Here is a 17,791-nt window from a genome sequence, read left to right as displayed (position 1 = left end):
ACAATTATAAAATAGACATTATTTTAACTAAAATAATCATTTTGTGTGTTTATATACTAAATTCTTTTTATTGTTTTCTTATTTATTAGGGTTTAATCAACACAAACATTGCTAAATGCTGTATTGAACCCTCAAAGACTTCAAAACCTGAACCAATAAGTAAGGAAGAACTTTAAATTTTATCTAGTCAGTACATTTTATTCCTATAACAAAAACAAGGGTTCATCCCCTAACTGAGAATAGCCTTTGGCCACTAACCTGGCCTTTAATCGTTCCACACTATCATCTGGGAGATACTTCACTGTGTAGACCCACTTACATCCAACAACATGCTTACCAAGGGGGAGAGTGGTAAGCTCCCATGCGTGATTGTGTTGCAAAGCAGACAATTCCTCTTCCATTGCTTGTCGCCACCCTGGAGAAGTAAGAGCTTCTTGGATAGTCTTAGGAGTGGAAACAGAGGATAGCAAAGATATAAAATGGCGATGGGAAGTGGAAAGGTGAGCAACAAAAACATAATGAGAAATAGGATGAGATGTACAACTACGTTTACCTTTCTGCAATACAATAGGAAGATCAAAGTCAGAAGGAGGTGCAACCATAGGATCCGTCAATGAGGGTTGAACTCGAGGAGGGGCCGATGCTCTTCTATGAGTATACACTTAGGTGATTGGTGGCTTCTCAGTATTAACTTGCACTAGGGAAGGCGGTGACGGAGATAGAACAGGAACCATAGGAAGGGGGTCCAAATGGAATTGGAAGTGGAACCATAGGAGCAGGAGGAGGGACATTTGTACTCGAGAAGAATGGAACAGACTCAAAGAAAGTGACATCAGAGCACTCAGCTTTGATGAGAGCTAGGGTTATAACACTTGTACCCTTTTTGGGTTCTGGAGTATCCAAGGAAGATGCATTTGGTAGCATGAACATCTAACTTGTCTAAATCAGGCCCAAAATTCTGAACAAAACAAACACAATCAAAGACTCTAGGGGTAAGAGGTAACGAAGAAAGAGTAGGGAACATGACTGGAAAAGGGGATCGACTTCCAAGGATGGATATGAGCATCTGGTTGATGCAGAAACATGATATTTGGACAGCATCACTCCAAAAACGCTTTGGGACATTCATATCAAGCATAATGGACCGAACAGTTTCAAGTGTCGGTTTTTCCGTTCAACCACACCATTTTGTTGTGGGGTATAAGAATAAGAAGTTTGATGAATTATCCCATGGTGCTCTAAGTATTGCTGAAATGGTGTTGAGGTGTACTCTTTTACATTATTTGAGCGAAGAATTTTAATATGAACTCCAAATTGGGTATGTATTTCAGCATAAAATTTTTTGAAAAATAGAGAACAATTGACTTCAATTTTTCATAAGATAGAGCCATGCCATCCTTGAAAATTCATCAACAAAAATTATAAAATACTTGAAACCATTATATGACAGTACTTTGTTTGGACTCCAAACATTTGAATAGACTAAAGAAAAAGGATTCAGAACACGACTATCAACTTTAGAACTAAAAGTGACTCTATGGTGTTTCCCAAATTGACACGACTCACAATCCAACGATGGAAGACGAGTTAGAGACGAAACCAACAACTTTAGATCCTTGAGTGATGGATGGCCATGTTTGTTGTGCCACTGGAGAGGGGAGAGGTAGAACCATTAGCAAGGGTAACTGTTTGAGAAGTAGAAAATGAAGAAATGAAGTAAGCTATATATGGAGTCCTAGACATATGATCCGAGGCTCCAAAGTCAATGATCCAATGTGAGGGTTTGGAAGCCAAGCAAGCCATACCTAAATGGGCAAGAGTAGTTGTGTTTTGTTGAGAGGATATTTGAAGAAACTTCTCATATACCTCATGTGGGACACTCACCATTTCCTTCCCAAAAGGACCAATAGATGTGGAGTGGATCTGATCAGTTTGCTGGTTCTTAGATTTTGGGTAGTTCAAAGTGTAAGAGGACAGACTTGTATATCGCTACCGTAGCATTGTGAACCACAGTTCATAGGCTGAATACAATTACAATGGAATGTGGATAAGAACCTAGGTATTGACTGCGGCACATCACCTATATTCTTTTGCATAGAGCTTACAGACACGAGATGATGGCCTGTATAGTTTGGTAGCAATGATGGCCTGTATAGTTTGGTCATTGGTCCCCACTCTATGTTGTCTTTGTCGTATGATCCTAGGGATCTGAGCAATAACCAACTTCGGAATGTTCAGGAATCATTCCTTCCATGCACGCGTGCATAGTTCCCCTACCTATAAATAGGGGGGTCCTTCCCTTCAAGGGGGACTTCTAACACCTTTGTGTTCCCCGTTGCCTAACATCTTCCCAAGCTGAGACTTAGTTTCCATTCCCTTCAGGGGGGACTTTTAGCACCTTTGTCTTTGAAACCCTAATTTCCCTAGTTTCCATCTTCTCAACTTTTGAGCTTAGATCATTCACACCACCGCCTTACACAAAGTTACCTGATATTGAGGATGTTTTCTCTCATCTACAGAGAGCAAGAATGACAGTCACATTCTACCATGATAGTTGACCTATTTGCCTTAGTGGTTTTTGGGGTAGTGGAAGAGTTAATCCTAGTGGTCCTGGTGGCTGTGGTGTGTTTATGTTGGAGGATGAAGTGAGACAGGTCTTGGTTGTGATAGGGCCAGAAGTTTTCCACTACGACTTTGTTATTGTAGAGATTTCCATGAGGTTAGATTTTGCCCTCATTTCAGGCATGAGGACCATATAGTTGAGCTTTGTCAGTTGTTGATTAAGAGTCAAATGTCCAAGGCGACAGTAGAGTGGAAACAATGATATGGATGAAGAGGATATAAGCAGTTATTGTGGAGGGCAAGCTCTGAACCTTCCTTTCTCTTACCAAAATTCTGTTATTTTTTAAACCACAATATTTGGGAACATTTTTCTGATCTATTTGGTTCTAGGTGTTACTGACTATAGCATATATTTGACCCTTCATTTTTTCCAAGAAAGAATCGGTAAAAATAGTGTTGAGGTGCACAAGGAAAAACAGTATTATGGATAATTTGGGAATGATAAATCCTCACAATATTTTCAAGCAAAATCTTACCATAGGCATTAATTGGGGTGGTACATAGGGGCCATTAATAGGATAAAGATTTGGGAGTGATATCTTAATAGAATGTTCAGTGGTGGCATCATCTTCTCCAAGGATGGATGGAAACTATATTGCATGAATACCCCTATCACAACACGGGATAAAGACTGAACTTTGATGGATGTAATCTTGGAAATATAGGTGAATGAGGTATAGGTGGTGCATTTAAAGACCACGGTGGAGATTGCAATGACATTTTCTGGGCCAATAGATGGGGGAACCTAATAAGAGAAGAATTGCATGGTGTTGCATGGACTATATAGGTAATTTTAGTGGTCTGCTGAGTCGACAGTTGGAACGTTTGTGGCACCTAAATCTTCAAATCAGGGAAGCAGAAGAATGTTGCATACGCTGATCTGCAAGGTCTTTTGCTCGAGAGGGAGTAAAGTGACAGTCCCTTTGGGAATGCTATTCTTCAAGTTAAAGCAAAACTTGTGTTGGGTTCATTTTTGATTCTTGGAGTGGAGGATTGAGCAGAAGTGGTCTGGCTCTTTTCCAAGGAAAATATAGAAATATCTTGTACCATGGTGTAAATGCTTTGTACATTTTTCACACTATTATTACCTGTTGCTGATTAAAAAAAAGTTGGTGATGAACAGATATGTGCTTTGTAGGTCAATGATGTTGATCTAACTGAAGTAGAGGGTGGGGAGGTTGCAACTACAAATTTGCATTCCTGCAATGGCCCTGAGTTTGTTATACAACTTCATTTTTCCATGAATCAATTCACCTCTGCAAAGAAAAGTCCTGGTGAGCAGTGCTTTTCATTTTTATTGATGTTTATGATTATTTTTTTTTTTTTGATAGGTAGTGTTTTTATTTGGCTATATCTTCTCATGAGCTCAGGTAGTATCATGGTTTGGTAAATCACAGGAAGCCAAAAATGTTGGATGACATATATTTGACTGATTTCTATCATTGTCATACTTTGGTTATATGTTAAAACTAGTCATTCTAGATGACTGAAACACTTACTCTTGATAAAATTACAAAATTTACTGAAATGTTTTATTTACATGAATATAAAGCCATGAGTAATGATGAATGGTGGGGGAAGAAATGGTAGGTCTATTTTTTACTTGGTTAAGGGCATGAACAAAAGAAACACCAAGGCAAACACCAACCAAAAGAAAAAGAAATACAAAGGAAAAAGGTGCTTTACAGTATCCCTTCACTATGCCTAAAATTGCTTTAGTTGAAAACAAAATCCTTTCTAAATTGTTGAGATCTAGGCAATGGTCCCTGATGAATAATCTACTAGCGTCAGGATACAACTGAGAAAAGGACTTCTTCAGAACTTTTGTGGTTATTTTCATTCCAAATTCTTGAAAAAATATTTGAAGGAACTATTGTCCAGATCAAATTAGATCTGAAGACAAGAACAAGGGTGGTCAAGAGGAAATCACATATCTAATCGAATCAAGGTTTAAAATGTCAATGTCGGTCATCCAAATATAAGAAACATGTCGGAAATATGATATGGAAATATTGTAAAAATTATAGGCATGGTGGAAACATTTTAAAATATGCAAATAATAGAAAGATATTTTATGAAATGATAAAAGAAGCATAGGCACACCCTTTTAAATTATTATCTTGTTGCAAATCATTAAACAAAGCTAAGAAACTAAGGTTATAGACAAAAGAATACGTTCTGAAGTTGCCCTGTAAACTTTAAGATTCAGAGCTTCATGATAAAATGAGTTAAAGCAAAATTTTAACTCATAGAAAATGTAAATGATTGTAATAGATCAACCAAATAATCTATTACACAAACAAAAAACTAATATTTAACTTCATGTTTGAAATGAATATTGAGCTAGCTCAAAGTGGTAATCATGTAAGTTAGGCGGACAATAAAATTGTTACTTAACATATTTAGAATATTTTACCAACTTATGTTATAATACAATCTCTTGGACTCCACATAGTACTGGTAGTGTTCACTGGGAAATAAGTTGATTCCAGTAAAATTTCATGTCACTACCCATGAAAGTGGAAATGAAAATATGTTGTGGAAACTATTTGTGGTACTCCACATAGTGTTGGTAGTGTTTATTGGGAAATGTCGATTCCGGTAAAATTTCATGTCGCTACCCATGGAAATGGAAATATGTTGAAATATTAGGGAATTTAGGGACATTTTAAACCATGAATCGAATGAAGGGCTGATTATTGGTTGTTGAAAATAGAGTTAACAAATTCCAAAAGCAAAGTTTCTAATGACCACCTAAAGAATAAGTGATTCACAGATTTTTTGTTATCCTTGTACTACACGTTTTTGGATGTAGGTACTTATCATTTAGATGTTGTAGTGTGGAAACTTTATCAAGTATGACAAACCACGGAAAAGCCTCTGTTGGGGACCAACATATTATACCCTAACACAACCAGTCTCAACAGATTCAGTTAAGGTTGATCTCATCCCTTTTTTTCTAGTACAGTTGGGGTTATCTCTAATTCTGAAACAAAAATACAAGTAATCAATCTCTCTGCTCAGGAGTTATCTTGTAAACGTGGAGCATATTCATTCTGTGGAGAATATAATTTCCTGATGGTCCTGCCAACCTGATTGGAAACCCTGTAAAAATTTGGTTTTAGGAACAAAGGTTTTGAAAGCTGCACCAATTGTCTATGCAAAACCAAATTGTGCTTTGAATGAACATATGCACAAGCATATCGAGAGGGATAGCTTCCCAAACCCAGAATGCCTATACTAGTTTTTGAAAGTAGTTTAGATTTACTGTGATGCAGAAGACTTTTATCAATCCTTGCCCAGATCTAAAAAAGAAGGCTAAGAGAATGATGAAATATAATTGCAAGGGACGCAGCAAATACCATAAAATGGTTAAGAGACAAGGAGAGGGGTGGGGGAGGACCTTAGAGACTGACTTGGCAGAGGCTAGGAGCTCCCTGAACTGCCTAAATGCAAGACTAACTTGGATTCCTAGGGAGCTAAATCACACAGCCAGATGGATTAGCCAAATGGGGTGTGTTTCTGGAAGAGTTGTATAGTGATAGATTACTTCCTCTGTAAGCTTTGGGGTTCTACCCCTGCTATGTACATCTTCTCATGTACCTTTTCTTTCTATAATGAAATATGGTTAAACTTTCCTCAAAAAAAAGAAAGATGAAATATAGTACTGTTCATGTAAACCTCCAACTTTGTGCAGAAGATTTAGATATCTTTTTTTTTTTGTTAAGTTAGATTTAGATTTTTACTAATTGTGTTAAATTGAAATTTGAATAGAGAAGGAATAAAGATGGAGCCCATCTTTTATGCAAGAAAAGAAGAATGGAGGTGGAAGAAGCCCTTGTTTCGATGGACCCATGTCTCATTTAAGACTCGAATATAGATTATTCCTATTGGCTGCTTCCTTTTCTAAGGAATCAGCTGTAGAGTTTGCTGTTTTGAGCACCTTAACAAGGCACTGAACTTAGATGACAATTGACAAGGATATGGCCTTTCTTACTGCATGAAAGTACTACAAAGTTATACAAAGTTTCTATTTGATAATTGCCCCATCCATCCGCTAAAAACCTGTGGATACCCCTATACATCTAAAGGGTTTGCTTATATGCATAAGCAAACCTTTGCAAATAGGCCCATTAAGCACATGTACACTCGGGGACCTTGCAAGTAGGCCAATACTTGCTTGTGACGTAATCAAGAACGTATAAATAGGTCACCAAGTGATGCAAATGAATACAAGAGTTTTAGTGGGATGGGAAGGGAAAATATTCTGGAATATTCTTCCCTTCCTATGTTTGGTTTGTTGTACATCATGAGACGGGATGGGAAAAAGGTGGAATTATAGATCTCAATTCTTGGGATGTGGAATCCCACCATTTTTTGTTGGAAATAAGTGAGAATGGATGGGGAAGTATTTCTAAGAGTTAATAACTTAATATTAGATATATGTGTTAGACAGTTTTGTATGCCCTTAGCTTCAATCATTTTGATGTACTTTTGTTATTTAGTGGAAATAAATAAAGTGCATGTTTGATTCATGTTGTTTGGTTTAATTCTGTGTAAAACCCTAAAACTGGACATTTGTAGAGACTCATGTTAGTTTTAAATGTTCACAGCCGTTGGATAAGTCTGGGGAGATTTATCCTGCCAAGGCTGATACTGGTGTGCCACCAAGTGTTGGGATGGCCTGTCTCAGCCATCAGGGTAAGACCCGAGGCACATACAGCATGGGATTACTTGAATCCTTGAACCGGACCAGATTTCCAGTCTTGCCCTGGACCTTGGAGATAGATGGGCAAAACTGGAAAGTTACACCTGACCCCTAGACTCGATTATGACACTTCACTAGGTGTTGGATCAGGCTGCCTTTGATATGCCAATCAGTGAGATCCTTAGTGGGGATCAAAACCTGGGTATGTTGGGGCAGTTTGAGAATTCATCTAAGTGGGTGGTCATAGTGACAGAATCAGCCACTTTGTCGGACAAAGGGTAATGATCGGGAATGCACTCTCTCTGATGGAAACCAAACTGCCGGCAGTTGATTTCAATCGTTGGAATTTTGTTTTTGCAAAATTAATATATTTACATATATATGTACGGTTTCAAAATGTTTGCAAATGGTTTTAATTCCCGGGATCCATGTGAGAGGAGAGTGCGGCACTGTTCCTTGCAGCCGAGGGAGAGGTCCTCTCTTGTCGGGCAGTGCTTGATCATTAAGGGCTGAGAGGTTAAGTGTAAGACCATTTAGGATAATACCTGATGGGCTAATCTTGCACCTGCCCACAGTCCCTGGGTTTTTATAAGATGGCTTGGCCCAGGGACCACTTAATGTAAGTGTTGGGCCCATAGGGTTCATACGATGGACTCAAGGGGTTCATTGAGATTTTCAGTGAATTTGGCTGGGCCTTCTATTAAAGGCTGGGCCGAACCCATGTGGCTGGTGTGTAGATCAATGCTTGGGTCCCACGCCATACAAAGAAGCCCAACTGGGCAGCAGATTGGAAACTAATTAAACACTGAATACTTAATGGGCCTAAAGCCCATTTCGAAGTGGGCTGATATGATCACCCATCAATGGGGCGAATTTGAGATTGAAGTTAGCAAAAAGGATTGGGCTCTTAGCCTTATCCACTCTTAGAGACCAAATTCAAATCAGATTTGAATCTGGTAACCTCCTGATAAGATCAGGAGTAAGCTAACTCTATCTGGGAAAAGGATTAAGAATATCCCCTATCCAAATACTGATTTGGATTGGGATAACTCCTAATTAGGAGATTTCTTAATCAAGAAGAAAAGAGGAGATTTTCGAATGAACCAAGAGGGAGAGAAATCAGATTTCGATCCAAGGGGTTCTGGTAAGCAAGAAAGGTTCCTGCGAATTGAGATTAGATCTCATTCTCTCCAGAAAAGAAAACAGTTCAGCCTTTTCGTTTCTGGAAATCTCCTCCTGCCGCCGCCATCTGCATTGTTGCAAGATTTGATCTTTGCAGAAAAGAAAGTCAAGAAACTAGTTCTTGACATCAGTTTTGCAAGAAAGACTGAAAGAATTCAGTGTTTAGTACATCCAGGGGATTCTTGTGAAGGATCCAGTGTGTAGGACGCACCCTGCTAGGTTCTGTTCCATCCACAGCTGTGTCATCTTCAGCAGGGACAGATCTTGGAGCATTCTTTGGGCGTGAACACCAACTTTGGGAGATACTGCTTCTCCGGATCAGGTATAATCCTCCCATTTATCTTTTGGTACAGATCTGGTTTGATTAGGGTTCAAGTAGATCCTTGAATATTGTATTCTAGATTCAGGGAATATGATTCCCAGTTGGGAGAAGGTAGGAAATTTTTGAAATTCGCCCCACCCATTCCGCAACCTTTATGGCGTCCATTAGATGGATCCTACCATTCTTTCAATATGACCCATCAATAAATTATTAATGATTTAATAACGTATTAATAAAATAATTTAATTAAAAATACGTAGTAAATAAATTAAAATAAATAACTGATAAAAATATTAATCAATTAATAGTAATTTAATGATTAATTAGTATTTCAGAATAAAATATTAAAACTTCTAAGTAAGTCTTAAACATGAATAATAAAATATAAACTAATAAAAATTAAAATATTAATTAATGTTAACAATTAATTAATTAGTTCTGAAAATTAATTAATAATTAATAAAATACTAAACCATGAAAATATTGTTAATTAAGTAATAAATAAAAAACTAATTAATGAAATGATTAATTTATTATCATTAATTTAATTAACATAAAATAATAATTAAAATAAAATGTAAATAATAATAATAGTATATAAGCTAACTAATTAATAAAATATTAATAATTAGTAATTAGTAATTAGTAATTAGTAATTAGTAATTAATTAATTGCATAATATAAAAAATAAATGCACTAATTACCTAATTAGTTAATTAGTATTTGTTATTAGGGTTTGTTTTCCCACTATTTTTCCTTTTGCAACAAAACCTTGGAACGTGAAAAATTTCCATACATTTTCCCCTTCTCATATCACCAGAATCTTCCCTTGAACCGAACACACCTTTATTTCTCCCTCTCTCTCTCTCTGTTTGTGTGCGTGTTTCCAGAGGAAGAGTCTACCTCAAGGAGGCTCCTAAGGAGAGTTGTATCTAATCAATTCTGTTATCAAAGCTCGATTCGTGATAACCATATGAAAATTGGCATCCATGGGGGAGCGAGTTGACTAGACTGAGGTAGGTCTAGACAAGTTCATTGGAGATTTATGTGAAATTAAAGAGGCTCTCTAATGGTGGTCATGTTGAAGTGTGAGAAGATCACTGCTTAAATCAGAGGTAATGAGAGTGGTTTTGAAGGATATAGTTAGGGTAGTGCGTGACGATCTGGCAGAAATTTTTGTTGAACAGTCAAGATTGGTTTTCCAACCTTCATCAATGTGGACCCATTTGGATCTAAGTTTAGAGAGGTATTTCAAGTTCTAGGATGTACTAAGCGATGAATGATTGGTTGTGGCCTTGATTCACATAGATGGTGCTCACATCATTGGTACAAGTTCCATTGGTACAAGTGCTCACATGCTTGGGTAACTTGGAGCAACTTCACTAAAACTCTTTACATCTAGTTGAGGCCTTTTGTCTTCGAAGACTAAGATGAGGCATTGACCAAGATGCAACAAGTTGGATCAATATAAGAGTATGAGGCTATCAAGTAGAGTTTGAGAGGTTAACTATGAATCTATAGGTGGTTTGGAAAAAGTCCTCGTTGGCTGCTTCTTGAAGGATTTTGTGAGGATTTCTGCCTTGAAGTAAAGGCCATTTAACCTACATTGGTGGTAGCAGTTGCCAGTCTAGCAAGGCTTAATGAAGAATGGTTTAATGGTTTGAATTAACTGATTCAGCTAGTTGAGCCAATCTTGAAGACTTCACTGAACCATCCCGAAGCCAACCTGAGCAAGACAATCAGATTGGCAGCCCAAAGTATTCCCATGAAGAAGTTGAACTGGTTGAAAATACATGTTTGCTGGGAGAGGAGGCTTCTTGGGATTAACTGGTAACTACCGTTGATTTGTTAAGGGCTATGGCACTCTAGTGTCTCTCTTGACACAATTCCTCAAGAAGAACTCATATGCATGGTTGGGGTTGGATTCGGAAAACAGCCCTTCATTATGCTCAAACAAACTTTCACATCAGCATTGGTTTTGGCACTTTCAGATTTTTGAGAGGAGTTTGTGGTGGAAGTAGATGTCATATAAAGGCATCTTAGTGCAGGAAGGCCACCTGGTGTCCCATTTCATTAAACTTTGTCTCCACAGGAACAGAAAATCCATGTTCGAGAAGGAATTTATGGCCATGGTGATTTCTGTTTAGAAGTGGAGAACATATCACTTGGGTTGGAGGTTTACCATCTGAACAACGAGAGGAGTCTTAAGTTTTTGGTGGATCATCCAGTTCTCAATGTGGGTCAAGAAAATCGGCTTTACAAATTAATGGGTTATGACTACAATAGCATAGTGGAACAATAGTGCTAACCCACAATTTTACCTTTCGAAAACCTCTTTTCTTCTCTGTTTAGATATGTTTTTCTCTTCTTTTCTTCCTTGATTCATCACAAAATAGTCAAGAATATTACTGGTCTGATTTCCAAGTCCTGTTTTGTCATATCTTGAAATACTTGTAAATATTTTCAAAGATTTATAACACTTCACACTGTTTCTATTGTTGGATAATATATCTTATCATGGTTGCCAGCGACAAGATTTTTTTTTTTTTTTTTTTGCAATTAACAACTTTATGAGCACTAGAAAATTTGCTTTGTTTTTCTTTTTTACTTTTGTTATAAATTTCTTATGCTCGGAATTTTGTTAGGTTCAAGGCTTTGTCAAGAAGCTAATGCACGCCTGAAGTGTGTGTACTTTCCCATTATCGAGGTAGTTCACCACTAATATCGTTGTTTTGTCTTATAATTTTTCCCTTCAGAATTAGGTATTAAAGAGTGCTAATAACATTTTAACAAGCTAAATGCTTATAGATGTTGAATTGCGTAAATTTTATCTTTCTTCTTGTTTACTTGTTAGTTTGGTGAATATTTGCTCATCATAAAACCTTTTAAATTGGTGCATAGGGCAAAGAGAGCTTTGATAGGATTTTGGAAGAGCTTGATGCCAGTGGATGTAGAATAATGGAGAACTTTGACAACTTTTGTCGTGTATCAATTCGTCGGTTAGGCCGTCTACTTCCAGATGCTCGTTGGGTCAGTTGGATTTTGTATACTTGCATCTGAGGTTTATATTTGTTGATTGTTAGAAAGTAGAGTAAATTGTGGTCTCTAGACAGACTTCTTTTTATTTTTTATTGGGATCTCTGCTTTGGAAACTTGTATATTGTGGCCACTATCTTAGTACAAAAATTTTTGTTAGCATGTGAGATGTGTTAGGCTTTAGAAATTAATCAATCTATGGTTGATTATTATCTTGGGATCGAGAAATGTAATATTGTTTTATAATAGATGCCTACTTGGCTTGAAGTCTTGATAATTATATTATGACTTTAGGACTATGGATGTTAAAAAGAAACATTTCTGGAAATTATATAGAGGGTGGGCCTTGGCGTAATTGTTGAGTTGCTCCATTGCAACTTGGTGACCAGGGTTCAAATTGGTGTTATAAAAGCTTAAAGCGCAAGGGTCATTTTGCACGCGATGGCTGAGGTGTGCACCACCCTTTTGAAGCAAGGCACAAAAATGCTAAAACAATTCAAAAAAAATGCCAAAAAATTCAGAATATTAAAAATACTAAACACAATATTAATTAAAAATACAAACCTAAATTCTAAAATAAATGTTTTAAAGAAACCTTTTATCTCGAATTAAAATACATAGACATAACATGTAAAACATATTTAGAATGAAAATATAAAAATAAAATCAAGCATATAAACTCTTAATCACTTTATGTTTCCCCATTTGCATTACTTAAAATAGCTAATGTGATGGTAAACATTATGCATTCCCTTTTCTATGAGCTGCCTTTGTACCAAGCCCCTCTAGGGAAGCCCAAACAAGTCCATATCAGGGTCTTAAATTCTTAATCCCTATAAATATGGTTTTATTACCTTAGATGTCTTTTAAGAATATCTTTTATTAGGATGAATGAGTACCATTAGCAAATACGGCCCTTGACCCAGTTGCTAAGCTTCAAAAACCAGAAAAATGTCCAAGCAAGTCCATATCAGGGTCTTCAATTCATAATCCCTATAAATATGGTTTTATTACTTTAAGTGTCTTTTAGAAATATCTTTTTTAGGGTGAATGAGCATCATTAGCGAATACGGAGGCAGAGCCCCCGACCCAGCTGCTAAGCAATAATAACCAGAAAAAAATGCACAAATTTTCAAAAGTCATGTTCTTGGGCTGAAGAGCAAAGCACACCAGGCTTGTGCCTTTTGAATGTGCTGCACCTGGGACCTAGGTGCCTCGCCTGTGCGCCTAGGCGTGCCTTTTAAGTCACTGGTTCAAATATAGGAAACCTCCTCTTTGCAGGGGTAAGTCTGTGTACATCTCTCCCTCCTGAGACCCCGCATTGGCGGGAATCTTGTGCATTAGGCTCCCCTTTTTTTTGGAAATTATACAGAAGAAAACTGGATTGAAGTTGTGTGAGATAATTCTTTGCTATCTCTTTCAAACAAGAGATACATAGGGTGGGAAAAAGCCAAATTGGTAAAACCCCTACTTCCTGGGGGTCCCACATCTTCCTGTACTCGGAGGGGACAATGATAGGGGCTATCTTAAATTCAAAATGGAGTCAGGGACAAGAAACTCAAGATCAAGAACTCTAAACAGGACAGCATAGAGAAGGGACAGGAAGACATGCATTAATCTGGGTAACCTGCTCAAGTGTAGGTGGGCTTTAGTTGAAAAACAGGTAAGGAGCCAATGGGAAGGTAAACACTCCATAGTTTTCTCAACAGCTTGTTACAGGGAAAATCAAAACAATTTTTGAATTTTATAAAAACTATACTGCACTCCACCTCAGAATTCTAAATTCCACTGCAGGCCTACAACAATTCAAAATTTCAAATATCCCCACCTATAACACCAATACCTGCCCATGTATTGGTATCAATTCGGAGCTGGCACCCACCCCAACTGTACAGTGGAACTAAGATTTGTTAGGGTGGACTGAACAATAAAAACCCCTTGTATTTTCCAGTTTAGATGTCCTCTGAGTGAGAAAGGTTCTGACTGGAACACAGGTAAAACTAAAACTTGGATAAAGAAAAAATATTCCTTGTACAATCAGGCTCTAAAGTAATACCCATGATTGTCAGAATCAGAAATTCAACACCAATAAGGTGGAGGATCGGTGAGCTAGCCACTTTGACAATGGAGTAAAACTCAGCATGGGAATGGATGTACAGGACATTGGATCATAATTTGGAATTGATTGTTGGTAGTTGGAATGAGCTAGCCACTTTGAAATTCAGAATTGTTGTGCATTAAGTGGGGCCTTCTGATAATCCCAATCCTCAATTCTTGACAAGGGGAAATGAGAACCCCAACCTGAAGTTAATGAGATTTGGAGAATGGAGAGAATCATCTTAACATTTACCAACCCTATTAATGGCAAGAGAGGATAGAAGGACAATAAGGAGGGATGTACATGGTGAACACTGTTTTTTTTTTTTTTGGTAATAAATAAAAAAGAAAACATGGAGTTCTTACTGCTACATGAATACTTTACAGTCTTACTTATGCATTTAGCTAAATTTAGTGTAAAGGATGATAGCAAGGCAAACCAAGAAAAGGGAAGGGATTAACATGCAAAGAGGAGTGCAAGGGAAATCAACTTTGATGTGCCATCTCTCAACATTCCTTTAAAAATGGGGCCTCTGTTTTTATATGAAAAAATTGGGAGATCAAGTGTCCATTCAAAGCAATCTAAGCAAAGAAGAAGAATGACATTGTTCTGCGCATTAAAAAACATCTATAATATTTTCATTTTGTAAATAGATTACGATAAGCAGTGGTGGGGCCAGAATATTATCTTGGGGGAGGGGGGCAAGCAATGAGGGATAATGGAGAACAGCCCCCACCCAGTAACATTTCCTTTGAAAAGTTAGGGGGGGGGGGGAGCAAGGATACCCATCTAATGACTTGGCTACGCGCCTGACATGGTTTGAAATGATGGTACCTGGCTTATAAATGGCATGTACTTAGTGTTCCAGAAATGGAGAAATGGTTTTAACTCTGTTAACTTCATTCTGCGGAAAGCTGTGGGAGTTTTGGGATAGGGTGTATCTGGATACCATCCTTAGAGATGTAGGGAACATCAATACATACTGAGCTGTTTTCTATTTTCAGGGAAAATTCTAAAATAATTTCTGAACTACTACAAAAAAATCATAGAAAAATTACTGTGGAAATTGTAATATTATCTTCTCTGAACTTGTAGAGAGAACTCCCCTGTTTAAGGTATGTGATTGTACAGGTGTGATGACATCTGCAAGCCATAATGATTCTGCTACAGGTAAGGCAATCAGTTATCTTCCAACTTGTAAACCTTAATCCCTTGCTGGACAAGTGTAAGAAGAATGAAGAAGATAATTGAGATAAGTAAAAGAATAGTTTACTCAAAATTACCCTTATCTATAAATACACCACTCCTGTATGCTATCTCATAGTTACATGAACTACAATATTTTTACTCACTATTTGAATATTTAATTCATGTCAGGTGCACTGTCTCTGTGCATAGGTACATGTATGTGTGATAGTGTATTTGGGACAGGAACGGGAAGTCGGCATAGTAATGTGTTTCTGTTTTACTATAGGGAATACTTCCTTTTATGGAACCTAGGCAAAAAAAAGGATACAGGGCCCAATTGTTGAAGAGATGTTGCTTGAGGGTGAAATGCTTTGTTGGTAAATTAATTGCTTTAGCTTATTCAATTACTCCAATATCTGTTATTGTTAATATGGAATTGGGAGACTTAGTTGGTTCATTCATTCTAAGCTTTCAATAACTTTTTTCTCGATGCAGAGACTGATTCTGGTTTCAGTCCTACACCTTCTAAGGTAAGGGGATATCTTTTGATTATAGTAGTACCACATTTTGAGATGACATTTCATGAAAATATACCCATTCTCTACTGAGAACTTGGATTGCTAGATTCTGTAGTTCCCCTTGCTTTTTTCTTTGTTTTCAATCGACTCTATTTGTTTCTGCCGGTTAATGCTTTTAATTGGCATTCTCTTTTTTCTGCAAAACTATCTTCCATTGCTATGGATTTTAGTTAGGCTTATTGTTCAGTAACATGTAACTGTAGGCAACTATAAATGGTGGATGTTTTCATGTTTTTTGCTATTTATAGTGGATGCCCTTTAATTGTCACAGGGAGTTTCCTTACAATGGCACAAGACGTGATTGCTGATTCCTTTCTATTACTTTATCATGTTTATACTTCACTGGTTGTCTAGTGTGGGCTATTGTTATGAGAATCAGTTAGATTGAGTTCTAATGAAACCTAAAGTATCTTTTCGGACTCAAGGAATGACTTTTTATTCTAAACTCATTTTAAAAAATCAAAATTACCTATTGTTTTTACAGATTCAACATTATATATTTTGATACACCCCTTTTGTTCTTGTCTAATGCATCGATTGTTATGTGATATCATTAGATGCAAGGTTTTTGCAATGTGTCTTTTTTATTCGTAGAATCTATGTTTTAAACATTATTTTGGATGTTACTGTATCCTATAAGGGGTGGTTTATACTTCTGACCAGTATTCTTATACCTGTAAAGTATTTTGATTGTTTTATGTGGAATCACGTCCATTCCATCAGTATTGTGGTTTTACTGAAATATTCCATGTTTTTCTGTTCTTGCACTGGAATGTTCTATAATATCCTCATTTTTTTCAAAGATTGGAATAACTGCTTAGAATCAAAACTTAAAATTAATATTTCTCTTTCTGAGTTGACTCGAGCAGTATCTTACATTGTGAGGGCTTTGGTTGGTTTTAGTTGCAAAAACTGGGCTTTATGTCATTCTTGGTGTATTGGTGTTTTTTTTTTTTTTCTGTAATATCCTCAGTTTTTTATATGTTTTTTGGAGTACATGCAAATTTGAAATCTTCTTATTACTTTCTTGGACTACTTGATTGCTGCTAGTATTTATTGATATGATCAGTTCAATGGTATTATATTCTGCAGACTGACCTAGCACATCATCATCCATATACTACCGCCTTGAAGAATTTCGGTCAAAAGTATCCTGAGAAGGAGGATGGTAATGCTGCATTACTAGTTGACTATATACAGACATGCACATATATATTTGAGTGCCTTGTAGATTCTTCTGTTTTTATTTTAAAATCTGTGTGAAGTCAAATATTTCAAGATTAATTGTAAAAATTGCAGAGACATTTATTGAAATTTCTAGAGGTGGAAAACTTTTGAGCCTTTCACAACTAGAAAAGGAGTATCATGATTGGGTCATGCAGATGCATGACAGATATGATAAAGAAGACTGTGGTGATGATGAGGCTACTTATGTTCTGAACCCATGCAACAAGAAGGGGCTTGCCATTTCTTCTGATGGTAAGTAGAATTTTATTTTCAGTTGCTGTAATTGTTACAACTTTTATTTCTTTCATCTATTTATTTTGTATTCTTACATGAAAAGGCTTAATCTTGTGAGGGCAATGTTGATCTTTTCTCTTGTTTTTAGTTGATATTTGGCAGTTTTTATCGTAATTTTTGTTTTATCTGGACTACAGTTTTGAGGGTTCACAAAGCAATATGGCGGAAAGGGACAATTTGGAGATCGGGCCAGAAAGTTAAAATCCTTAAAGGAGCAGTTGGCTGTCATAAAAACAACATTTATGCAACACTAGAGTACATCTTGATCGAAGAATCAGAAGGAGATGTGGGTGGTAAGTAATTTCTAATAGTATAGACTATAGACAGATAATTGTAAATTTGTTATCTTACTCTATATGTATTATTTTCAGTCACTCCTATAATATAATGTTGTATTTATATCTTGGGCTTTGACTGATATCCTCTGTACAAGTAAAATTATGCATGATTATGGATAAATATTGCCTCTTTTCTCATAAATATTTTAAAGAGTGAGCAAAATGTAGTACATGTACATGTTATTTTCTGATAATTAC

General features: G+C 36.6%; 1 protein-coding gene across 3 annotated transcripts in view; it reads left to right on the top strand.

Moving 5' to 3' along the window:
• The window catches only part of GMI1 (gamma-irradiation and mitomycin c induced 1), a 107,688-nt gene that overhangs the window by 44,953 nt on the left and 44,944 nt on the right, over positions 1–17,791 (top strand). For all 3 annotated transcript variants that reach the window (XM_010269291.3, XM_088896117.1, XM_088896118.1), the window contains 8 exons: positions 3,761–3,896; positions 11,480–11,541; positions 11,736–11,864; positions 15,443–15,533; positions 15,652–15,686; positions 16,827–16,902; positions 17,034–17,213; positions 17,393–17,548. In XM_010269291.3, coding sequence (XP_010267593.1) covers positions 3,761–3,896; positions 11,480–11,541; positions 11,736–11,864; positions 15,443–15,533; positions 15,652–15,686; positions 16,827–16,902; positions 17,034–17,213; positions 17,393–17,548 — 865 coding nt within the window. The remainder of the gene's footprint in view (positions 1–3,760; positions 3,897–11,479; positions 11,542–11,735; positions 11,865–15,442; positions 15,534–15,651; positions 15,687–16,826; positions 16,903–17,033; positions 17,214–17,392; positions 17,549–17,791) is intronic.

This window comes from Nelumbo nucifera, chromosome 1 (genome assembly GCF_055504915.1).
Source record: "Nelumbo nucifera cultivar China Antique chromosome 1, China Antique-T2T, whole genome shotgun sequence".
Lineage (NCBI taxonomy): Eukaryota > Viridiplantae > Streptophyta > Magnoliopsida > Proteales > Nelumbonaceae > Nelumbo > Nelumbo nucifera.
Note: the sequence above shows the minus strand (reverse complement) of the source record. Positions and strands in the feature narration are given on the sequence as shown.